The sequence below is a fragment of the Diadema antillarum genome, unplaced genomic scaffold, assembly GCF_040938485.1.
Source record: "Diadema antillarum isolate AM-2024a unplaced genomic scaffold, OU_Dant_1.0 seq00000368_RagTag, whole genome shotgun sequence".
Classification (NCBI taxonomy): Eukaryota; Metazoa; Echinodermata; class Echinoidea; order Diadematoida; family Diadematidae; genus Diadema; species Diadema antillarum.
The window spans coordinates 232,423-244,695 of NW_027271369.1; the positions used below are offsets into that span (position 1 = coordinate 232,423).

At 38.9% G+C, this 12,273-nt stretch overlaps 1 protein-coding gene across 1 annotated transcript in view; it reads right to left on the reverse strand.

The window, feature by feature from the left end:
• LOC139731315 (E3 ubiquitin-protein ligase UBR4-like) overlaps window positions 1-12,273 on the reverse strand; it is a 93,461-nt gene that overhangs the window by 12,985 nt on the left and 68,203 nt on the right. Inside the window, exons 78-95 of the mRNA XM_071642204.1 lie at window positions 11,922-12,062; window positions 11,209-11,390; window positions 10,683-10,788; window positions 9,149-9,331; window positions 8,451-8,535; window positions 7,732-7,859; window positions 7,159-7,291; window positions 6,069-6,286; window positions 5,495-5,677; window positions 5,108-5,189; window positions 4,437-4,610; window positions 3,820-3,941; window positions 3,018-3,171; window positions 2,509-2,552; window positions 1,999-2,079; window positions 1,585-1,672; window positions 872-953; window positions 314-467 (exon numbers count right to left, since the gene is read on the reverse strand). Coding sequence (XP_071498305.1) covers window positions 314-467; window positions 872-953; window positions 1,585-1,672; window positions 1,999-2,079; window positions 2,509-2,552; window positions 3,018-3,171; window positions 3,820-3,941; window positions 4,437-4,610; window positions 5,108-5,189; window positions 5,495-5,677; window positions 6,069-6,286; window positions 7,159-7,291; window positions 7,732-7,859; window positions 8,451-8,535; window positions 9,149-9,331; window positions 10,683-10,788; window positions 11,209-11,390; window positions 11,922-12,062 — 2,340 coding nt within the window. The remainder of the gene's footprint in view (window positions 1-313; window positions 468-871; window positions 954-1,584; window positions 1,673-1,998; window positions 2,080-2,508; window positions 2,553-3,017; window positions 3,172-3,819; window positions 3,942-4,436; window positions 4,611-5,107; window positions 5,190-5,494; window positions 5,678-6,068; window positions 6,287-7,158; window positions 7,292-7,731; window positions 7,860-8,450; window positions 8,536-9,148; window positions 9,332-10,682; window positions 10,789-11,208; window positions 11,391-11,921; window positions 12,063-12,273) is intronic.

Here is a 12,273-nt window from a genome sequence, read left to right on the forward strand (position 1 = left end):
AGTCATTGCTAATAGAAGAGTGAAACAAATGTGCGACTTATAAAATCCTAATCAACAATCACCTGACTTTTACATGCTTCTAGCTCAAACAATCACACAAGTGTTCATATAAGGAGCATAGACATGACATAATCATTCCCATAGGATGGGCCACTGGCAAAGGCTTATGTTATTACTCTGCTAAACACGATTGGAAGTAGTAGAGATGGAGGTTTGAGCCAGTGTTGGTGTTGGTGTTTGGGTTGGAGATCAAATTGGTGTTAGTATTGGTGCTGGTGTAGGGGTTAAATGTCTCTAAAGATCAAGGTCTCACCCTGTTGAGTACAGCCAGCATGATGTTCAAGGTCTGCATGCCTGGTTCAATGAGTCTCTGGCGGTTGCCTTTCACCTTGGTGCAGTAGCTGAGAAGCTTGAGTAGGACGGTCAGCAGCTGCTGGCCTCGAACCAGGTCAGTCAGGAAGGCCAGTCTGAAAGCAATCATCCATGAAGTGTGACATTACACACTGGTGTAAGACAGACTGTGATTCATTTCATTTTTGTGGAAGCCATCTGCGAGTCCGGCAAGAGTAAACTGTATGCAACTACACTTTGATATCAAGAAGAAGTTTTTTTCACATGTTGTACAATGAAACCACAATCTGAATAAACTTCTCCTGGGCTACGTTTCATAGCAAATGTTGCATTTAGTAAGTCATACAATTGCAGCTTCCACAGAGAAACTACACTGTTCAAATCTTGTGTGGTAAGTGGCAAGAATAGCAATATTTCACTTCAAGATGCTTTTAGTGCTTTATGGGAAGAGGATTTGTACCACAAGTAGGAAAGACTGAAACTTCACCTATTAGTTCTGTTTGTCATCTCTTTGACTTACCTGTGCAGCATGACCTCTAACCCTTCACATTCACTCATCACTGAGGCCAGTTTGTACACTTCCTCCTCATTGGTGTCTACATCTGTAAAGGGGAAACAGACAAGTGTTACTAGATCTCTATGAAGCACCACTCCTCCTGAATGGTGCTGGGCATAGACCAGAAATATTGACAAAAACTGCACATTTCTGATTCATGGTTCAATCACAAACACATACTTTGTAAATATACATCTTTATTGTACTGGAAGAATACCAATCAAAAACTATATCATATTTTGAGACCATGTTATGAATAAAGTGCATACAACCTCTTAGAGCCCACAGCTTTTTTCTTTCTTTTTTGAAATTAAACATCTTTAGATTGCAAACATTAAAGCATCAGATTCTTATATCCATTCCTTCATCTGCATGTACATAGATTACATAGGAAATGTTAGTATTATAGAAAAAAACTACAGCAAAACTGCAAGGACTCTTTCAGCCGATTCAAACTTGATTACATAGATTTCCTATCAACTTCTCATACGCCTTTGATTTGTGATATCTTATTTCATAATATTTTCACCCACGATGACATTTGCTTCTGAAAATGATATTGTTTTATGACAGACAGTTGTCTTTACTTGATTTAAAAATAATTGAACTGGGATGAAGTTTAAGTATGAAAGATGCCTATCCATCTCACTAGAGTTAATATCAAACTGTTCACCTACCATTTGTGTTGTCCACAGACTCAATGAACTCTTCTGTGGCATCACCCAGCAAACCACGCATGCGATAGATGATTCGCATCGGCTCACCCTACAGAAGGAAGAAGATGGCTCACAATTCAATTCAAACCAAGTAAAGAGATCTGAACTGTGAAACAATAAACCCCACATGGTTGATTACAGATGAAATTACGAAGCTTCAAAACAAGGCCTTTTTCTTCTATCACCCATGGGGATTAAAAAACAAACAAAACAAAACACCCAAAACATGTCGGGCAATACATTTGTGAGATAAAAAGACTTTTCCCTGCCCTACATTGTACATGTTATGGCAGAACAACTGCAACAGTCATTTTATCAAACCAAAAATTATACTTTAAGATATACAACAGAGCAAAAAGTACATGAGATACACACCTCATTCTCCGGGCACCAAATCTTCTTGTAGACATCTTTGACTGGCAGGTCCAGACTGATGATCTTACTGTTTACCAACAGCTGCAGATGGAATGTGACAGTTGGACTTTCTTAAAACTTCACAAAGATAGACAAACTGGGACAGCATTGCTAGAGAATGTTGGCAGGAACTTCATTGTACAATTGTTATAACTGGTATTCATTGTGACCATTCATCACTAACAAAATTGTGATGTTCTAAACATGTTCAAAATAGATGCCACTTATAAGAACAAAAGCTCTGTGCAATAATATCCACAATATTTTCACAACCTAAATGATTTTACTTAAATTCATTCTTAATGGAATCATGATGATATACAAGTATTTTTTCATAATCAAGGTTTCTTTTTATTGCTTGTAGCATACTAGGCAAATAGACAGACAAATGAACGAGCATATCACTGGCAATTACAAATTATGAAGCTACACGAGGCTACCAAAATCAATGATTCATATGAAACTACTCACCTCCATTCCTGTATCATCCTCTAGCAGTGCTATCAATTCACAATCTGCAGGATACATTTAGGGGAGTAAAAAGATCATCATCATGCTGAAAACATAGTAGCTTTTAATACACTGTGATGTAATACATTTTAAATACTCATAACATTTCAACTATGTGCTTGACAATGGTGCATGAAGGGAATATCTTAAGTTCCTTTTATTCCCTTTGAAAGCCAATGGCCAAACACAGACATATGATCTCATCATAAGATCTCATCTATACCGCAGATAACTGGTTGTGATTTTTCTATCAAAGACCAAAATCTCTACAATGTAAACAGACAAAAAAGTGAAGCAATAAATCCCCTTGAGAACCTCTACCAAAATTGGCCTTAAACATAACTTCCATCACATTACTATATTGAAGGCACCATTAGACATAGAACTCTGCACATTTTTCACTAGGAGTGTCACAGTTTTGTTACAGAGAAAACAGTAAACTTTGCGGCTTTACCATAAAAAATTCTTACCTCGACAGATCTTATTCTTGACATCTCTCATGAGGGGCCCAAGATCTGGTTCATTAGCGCTGTATGGGTTACCCTGCATCCTGCCTTGTAGGAAATCTTCCTGTTGGGGATCCTTTTCTAGTGTCATGAAGAATTCACCAACCTCATTCTCCTCCTAGTAGGATACAGAGGATAAAATCATCAGTATCATCTTCACCATCACCATCATCATCATCATCATCCATCATCAGTATCATTATCCTTCTCCTTATCATCATCATTATCATCATTATCATCACCATCATCAACATCATCATCCATCATCAGTATCATTATCCTCCTCCTCCTCCTCCTCCTCATCATCATCATCACCATCATCACCAACATCATCATCATCATCAACTTCATCATCATCATCACCATCATCATCATCATCATCCATCATCAGTATCATTATCATCATCCTCTCCTCCTCCTCCTCCTCCTCCTCATCATCATCATCATCTTCATCATCATCATCAATCAGCATTATCCCCATCTGCATATTTTCATTTATTTTCTGTGCATTGTTATATACAACTTGTATGTGATGTGATTTTCTCCATGAAAATCCCCACTGAAGGTTTCTGCACATTGATTCTGAATTCATTAGTAGAAATATGGCAAAGTGGGAATTCGAAAGGATTTCTCTACTTCTTCTTGTCATAACAAATTGGAGGATCAAAGAATGGTCACAATGACTCCAACAAGAAAAACAAAAAACGTTAATATTTGTATCAGTGATTCTCAACAGACACAAACTTGTCTTGTTGTGGTGACTTACTGGGTAGATGATGCTACACAGTCTCTCAAAGATGAAAACTGGGGTACGTAAGTCTTCCAGACCGTATCTCTTCACTGTGTCAACACATACTGCCATGAAAGCTCTCGTCTCAGACTCAGTGCCTAGAAACATAAGGTGAGTAATGTGACATACATCATCATGTTCAATGTTCAATGTTCAATGTACATCATCATATTTATCGTTCGCACCATTCATGCGACTATTATTGTCCCAAGCTGTGAAAATTCCCTGCATAATTTGCAAACTATTATCATTTGTAACAGACAAGGAAAATGTAACATAGCATTTGTCATTACTTCAGGACCTTCTCTATTCTATTACATATTAATTCACTGACTGCATCAGTGAAAATTGAAGACTTACAAGCCAAAACATACTGTAATTAAATAGTTTTAGCCATCAATATAAATCACACTTTACTGGATTGAAGATAAAGTTTTTTTTTTTTTTATTATTTATTTATTTTTTTTTGCTCATAAAGATTTGCACCATAGCAGTGAATAATGAAGTTTGGACAACCTTGGACTGAATCTCGGCACAGAACATCAAACTACAAAACTAACGAGAATACTATAGAGGGCGCTGCTTAATCTCACCTGATGTCATCTCTTCTAGGAGCTCTAGGAGAGTCTGTTGTGTCTCGTCCACCAGCTTGGTGCGCTGGACCACAAGCTTTCTGAGGGCCAGGTAGCCATGAAGCACAGGCCCAAGCAGCTTGGCCTTGTAGTGGCTCCTGATGGTGGCTACCTCCAGGAATGAAGCTAGCAGGTCTGACAGGACACAAAATCAAAATCACACAGATTAATCTATTGTGTAGAGTTTATACAGGTATGGGATGGGGATGGAGGCTGACCTGAGTTCATTGATAAAGTTGACCTACATACATGTACAACTTCCTGTGATGATCTTTGATGGTGTGTCATGAAATAAATTGTAGCTACAGGTTTTTCTTCAGAGGCCCTTTACATTAAACACAACAAACTCACAATGCACTTACCCATATGGCCTACAAGTGAGATGAAAAATGAAATTCAGAGTGTTTTGGCCCTCAGCACTCCTGACTAATATTTCCCTACTCACTTTGAAAGATTTTGAAATTCCTACTCCTAAGGATGCTTCCTCCTGAATCTGATCACAGTGTATTTTGAAGAAAGAGACTGAATGGTAGACTTTTCCTACTGTCAACCCCCCCCCCCCCCCCCCCACCCAAAGGTGGGTCAGTAAACTACCAATGCCATCCTAACTATTCATAAGTGTTATGTTTTACCTGTGAGCATCTTGAGAGCATAACCCTGGGAAAGGTCAGAGGTCAAAGTGGTCTCCTCCAGATTGGACAGGACGTCAATTTCCTGGAATTGAAAAAAATGACATCTTATTTTTTTTCTTTATTAAATGAAACTTTTAGGTTGCATCTTATGATTTCATAATTACCATTATCACATAACATTTTCCTGGAACTCTGTAATCTTCAATTACACAAGTTTTTGTTAAATGCATGTGCATTCATCAATATGTTCCAACTTTGTTATAACTGGAATAAAACAGCCATACACCAGACAGACACGTTACAGAACATACAAAAAGATATAAATGCATCATTCCCTGTGGAATTCATCGCTTAACTTTGCAGATCAAACCAGCTGCAGACTCTCACCTTGGCAATGAGGCTAGCCAGATGGGGCAGTAGCCCCTTTGCTGCCAGGTACAGCTTCCAGTGGTCAGCCTTGGTCAGGCGTTGGTACAGGGCCAGGAACTCTTGGGCACTCTCCCCACTGGGTCCAACCTGGTCCAGGTAGCTGGTCAAGAGGTCTAGCATCTGCTGTCTGCGGCTCGACACCTGGACATGATTTGTTGTTCATTTAAGACAGGAGAAATAACACTGAGGGAATTAGTTTGGAAATACATGTACAACAAGAAACGAAGTCCAGATTCTTCATCAAATATTGCTGTTTCTGAAGGGCTTTTTTTTCTACAATCATGTACAGCATAACTACTATTCTGTCATAATTTGTCTCATGAAGTAATATCTAGTATTGATACATTGCAATGACCACTTATGCAACTACACCTAATGAAGTTGACCTGGTATTGATTAGGGATTAACACATTGTTACAGCACAGGCCACAGACATTACAAGAACTTGAAATAACAAGGTCAAGAAAATTCTCCTGGGGAGTTACTGAATGTGGACTGTGAGATGAGAAGAAAGAGTGAAAAGCAAACCAACCTGGCACAGGCTCTCCACAATGTTGCAAGCCACCTGCCTGGCAGCCCGGGAGGAGGAGGAGAAGAGGACACGACGTAACCAGGTGCTCCCACCGAGGTGTAGGCTCTCTGGGGACTTCTTGGTTCCAGCCATCCACTTCCTGGCATACTTCTCCATCAGGAAGCGACCCCGGACCTCCTGGGAGGGGAGCTTCTTCTCACCAGTTTCTGGCTGGGTGGCTGCAAGACAGAAGATTAACTGTGTTTTGGAAAACGTCTTTGATCTGAATAGAGGCTTTTACTTCTGCAGTTTATTGAGTAAGTGGCCTCTATTTGGACACATGACTAAAAATGAAAAACATCCAAGAGATATGACAAAGTAGTACAAATACAGTCAAATCCATCTACAGCGGCCACCAAGGGACACAAAAGCAGTGGCCGTTATAGACAGGTGGCCACTATAGGCAGGTAGGTCTTTAATACGGCTTTTCTCGGGGGGGGGGGGGGGGAAGGATTTTTTAGTGGCCACATAAGGCAGTGGCCACTATAGACAGGTGGCCACTAAAGCAGGTTTGACTGTACTCATAACCACATAATCCAGAATAGAAATGCAGTCATCTCATGAGCCAAATACTCACCAGAGTACAACAGGCTGAGATGAAAAGACAGATGGGAAACTTTCACACAGTCATTCTTGTTCTCACTTTTCTTGAGAAACTTCTAAAACCGTTGTCCTACCTTGACTTTGACTATCTGTATCTAGTCGTCATACATGTAATTAGTCATCACATCAACAGCCACAACTCTCTGTTGATATCAACCCTGACACCCATGGATTTCATATCAATAAATTTATGAAGAGTAATGGGTAGATCAATATCAACATTCCCTCTCATCATTCCCAATCTAAAGACACGCTTAACTCTTTTCTCACATAAACCAACATCAAATGAATTCTACACAACACAACAGACAGCATTTTAGTATGTGTTGCATAGCATGCCTGCAGACATTTTGTATTAGGCACTACATAAATTTCCATCATCATACCTAAGTAGAGCAACATACCACTAGATGGTTCTTGGTCTTACCCTCCTAGGATTTCATCTTACCTGGGATGTTGGATGGGACTCTAGTCCTCCATGTGGCATACCCCATGTCTCCTACTCCCATCCACTGAGAGGTGTTGATGTACACATCATTCCCTGCTGGTTTCATGGTGCTCAATGTCTCAATGCTTTTATCCTGCCATCAAAGAGATAAACATTCAAGAGTGTAACTTTGCACCATAAGCTTCCAACACCCTAACTTCAAATATCATTGATGTGCATGTCACATCTTATTATCAGTGTAGAGATGATATCTGAATCAAGCATCATGGGGATTTGTAGTCATTGTCCTTCATCAGAATTTTCAACATGGCAGCTTATGTTGTCTGAATAATTTGAAGATCGACTAGACTGTTATTTTCAGAAGTGCAATATGGAGTCAAAGGGTAGAAAATAAGATAAAATACATGATTTACAAGCCAGCTATGTTGACCTCTGGAGTGCAAGAGACAACTTGTTAACATGACAGCTGCTTCTCCTGGGAGACCAGTCTGATACTTAACAGTCTTTGCACTATCACTTATTATATATTTACTAGAAGAAAAACAACTGGTAGTTTCCATAAATAGGTCATACCTTGTTCTTCTTGCTGGTGGGCTGGGGTGGCTTGACGAGATGATGCAGGATGCGTAGGCATGGCAACGTGATGTTCTCCATGACAACAGGATTGCTTGTCTTCACTGCCATCAGGAACAGCTTCATTACTGCAAGAAAGCATCAGTCATAGAACAATCAGTTCACATCTAACTGCCTCTATACACAAATGTGTAGAAGTCAAACTGAACATGCCTATACCCCATCAAAACAATTTTCATTAAGATCTTTAAATATCACTGGTATTTTTTTTAAAATCATCAAAATTAAGAGACATCTCTCCCTAAACTTGTACTACGGCTTAAAGGGAAATAAGGCATCATTCTTTACAAGTGCATGATTCATGTCACACGGTGACGTAGATTTTATCATGCATAATACTAAAATATGAATTTCAAAAGTTGTCCTTGACAAAGATATCACAACTATTTTCTCACATAAGCATGCACATATGAATATTTGACATCAAATTTACAAACAAATCAAAAGTTGGCACGTTCTTTGATTAAGTTTTGAAAAGACAGTCTTGATAGCTAGCAAGTTTTCATGACTAACCCAGATCAACTTCACCAAATGAATTTAACACATAAAACCTGCTTGATCTGTAATATCCAAGTTCAAATTTTAGCTACACTGGACATGTACACCATGTACATGTAGCTTCTGGCCTACACTAAGGAGGGCCCTAGTGTTTCCCTTACCACACTTTAGTCGTTTCTCCCAGCATGAGTCATCCTTCTCAATGGTGTGAATGAGGAGAGCCATCTCGTTCCGCACTGCACCAGCCTGGGAAAAAAAAATAATATGCAGATATACTTGGAGTTAAAATAGACTAGACAAACTGGAACAATTATGCAGTGATACTGCTGTAGGCAGTTTCAAGTTTCTTAACTTGTAACAAACTGGTACTTGAAATATTGCATTTGGTTTGATTTGGAAGCTGAAAACATTTATCCCTCTGACCTTTACTGACCTTTAGGTCATTTATTGAAGACACCAACAACATCAACAGGAGTCATACATCAACAGGAGTCATACATTGTACAGGTGCAAGTGGTAGATTGCTTTACACACACAAAAAAAAAGTTGTATGAATCTTTCCTCAATAATGTCTTCCTTTGACAGATGAGACAGAAGGGGAGAAATAGATAGGCAGACAGACAGATAGGATAGATTGATAGATTGATAGATAAATATGTAGATGGACAGAGGGATAGACAGGCAGATATATAGATTGATAAATTGATCAATAGATTAATACATAGATAGACAGATGGATAAATAGTTAGATAGAGAAAGAGAGAGAGAGAGAGAGAGAGGGAAAACATACAAAGAGTACGTCAGAAAATGTGACTTTGCGACACTATTGCTGTCATTTGAGGATAGGTGTTTCTCTCACCAGATCCGGGTTGGAGCGGTGCCCCTGGAGGGCGGAGGCAATCCTAGCCATGAGGATGTCATTGAGGAGCTGAGTGGCCGAGGCATTGTCCCGGGTGAGGAGGAAGAGCAGCTGACGTACCTCAGTGCGGATCAGAGCTGAGCCACGACGCATGTTATACTCCACCAGCTCCTGGATCAGACCCTGGGTAACATCACATATGAAATGGAAATCTCATTTTGGCATCTTATCAATATTCCTTTATCATGATCTGACCATACTACTAAATCAAATGCTAATACCCTTAATAGCTGTTTTGAATACCCCCAGTCTGTAATTGTAATATCAAACATTTGCTGAAATAAATTACACTAGCACAAGGTTAAAACTATGTTGTCAGCTATCTCCCCCCCCCCCCCCCCCCCCCCCGAAAAAAGGAGTGATTTCTATTTCTTTCGAAAATTAGAAATACATTTGAAAGGTTCACATTGATAATTTAACAACAAGAAACAAGTTGTAAAACAAAACATGAGTTTGGTAAGTTATTTGTTTGTTTGTTTGTTTATTTGTTTTTACCACTGCAAAGGTCTCACATCCTCTCCATGATGTATGTTAGTAATACCATCCACATCGGCACTGATTAAAGGACAAGTTCACCTTCATAGACATGTGGGTTGAGAGAATGCAGCAATATTAGTAGAACACATCAGTGAGAGTTTCAGGAAAATCGGACAATCTGTTCAAAAGTTATGAATTTTTGAAGTTCCTGCTCAGTCACAGCTGGATGAGAAGACTACTATAGCTTGTGATGTCACATGTGTACAACGATATAAAGAAAGAATAAAGACAATTCAACATATTTTCACTTTTCTCTCATAACAAAAGAATACTCGACTTCTCTCTTTCAGAAGACAAGGGGAATAATATTCCCCTGAACATATGTCAGTAACAAGTCGAAGAAATGTGCACTTTATTCAAAAAGTAAAGTTTTGTGAAATTCTCTTTTTATTTTCCTTATATCGTTGTACGCATGTGACATCATACATTGTAGTAGTCTTCTCATCCAGCAGTGACTGCACAAATACTTTAAAAATTCATAACTTTTGAACGGATTGTCAGATTTTCCCCAAACTTTCACTGATGTGTTCTACTATAATATTGTTGCATTCACTCAAACTACATGTATATGAAGGTGGACTTGTCCTTTAAACATCATATTTCATAAACAATGTCATCAGTGTCTTACTCACTTATAGAGATTGCTTGAATACAACTTCCTGAATGGAATAATTTCCCCAGTTTCACACTGCCATCTGCTTAACATTTCGACAAATTGCTTTAAAAAAATGAAAAAACAAACAAACAAAAACTTATTTCCAGCCATCTTTCTTTGATTGATATGTCCATCCCGGACCTCCTCATTGAACAATTTGGAGACTGGAAGTGCAACTGGCTTGGAAATCATATTTCATTTCCTGATATTATCAATGAATTTCAACTTGCTTAATACACCTTTCTGTAGCAAGTTGACAAGCCATTACACAACAGTAATTACCTGATTGACGAGTATCTGCCTTGTTTCATGGTGAGTAGCCAGAGCTCGGAGAAGGGTCACACAATGCTCTGTGGCTGCTGCTGCACAGCCATAGCAACGCCCCAGGCTAAACACATTTGGAGAATCAAAGAAATCAGCATAAATTCTCAGGGTCTTGTCTACCCCATGATCATCCCCCAATCAGACTGTGTTACTCACACATAAAAAAAAAAGAACTTCTACAACTTATATGTATCAATGACACACAATTCCCAGTAGATCTTTCCCAGACCTAAAGATTGACATACATGATATTTGAACTAATGTGAGGAAAGAGTTGCCATAAGCTGTCATTACGTGTACCTATCAATTATCATTTCTTTGTGTGAAGTACATTAATACTCTCTGAAAGATATGACAAGATGTGATTTCACTTGACTTACATAACTAACCTTCAATCACCAATCATTGTATTTCTTTTCTGGCACATGAACTCTGAATAATAGATAAAGATGAATCCATACATAAAAGAGGACATAAAACAAACCTGCGTTCTTGCTGACAGCTAGCCACTGCGACTGCCATTGAGCTGGACGTAGGGGTAGGGTGAGGGCTGGGGAGGGGTGACATGAGTGGAGTCATGCCAGAGTGGGGCCCAGCAGCCTTCATGGACGACTCGTGTTGGCGTCGGTCATACTCCATGAGTTCCTTACGACAGGCTAGCACTTTCTGTAATGAACAAAAAAGTAAAGCAGAGGAGAATAGTGAGAAAAATGCGGGAGGTTTCCATACATCCAACAATAATCATATCATTTATTCATTAAACATGATTACAGCATCCTTTATCTGATTCCTTAGCATGTAACTAGAACATAAACAAAAGGTAATAATCCTAGTATTCAAACTTTACTTAAAATGAAAGCAGTATCTATACAATTTTTGGTCAAACTGCTGATGCTTCAGCAGCAAGTTTTAAATAAATCATTTCCAAGGACCTTATTCATATGAATTCAAATGAATTCAAATACATGAGCGATTAAGACATCTCTTGGGATTTGGTAAAATAGTATCCTTAATCTTACAAGTTCGAAAGTGGTATTATGCAATCCACATAACATGAGTTATTACATGTGTTATATCACTTACGCATTTGAGTACAAGAAATCATCATTCTTCTCACAAACACCTTGTCTTCCCTAAATGATCAATTCTGCCATCCTCAAATGGCTTTTCTAAGACTTTAGTGAATCTACAATATACCTGTATGATCTTGCTAAGCTCTTCAAAGTTCCCCTTGCAGTCTCCACAGTAGCGCTGTGCTAGGAGCTGGATGACCCGATTAACTGTGGCCACACTAGAGCTCCCTGATGGGGCGGAGGAGGTCCCTCCTCCAGAGAGATCCTGGTGGAAGAGACATGAAACACGATGATGCCTTCAACATTCAGCCACTATGGAGCATAACTGCATAAAATGCTTGTCAAATGGCATATTAGAATTCCAGAGTATGTTATTGGTAAATGTACAGTGTATATGATTCATCAAGAATAGGAATCTTGTTACAAGAGCTACTGTGGAAAAGACAGTCACAGCATTTACATCATTACACTGAGAA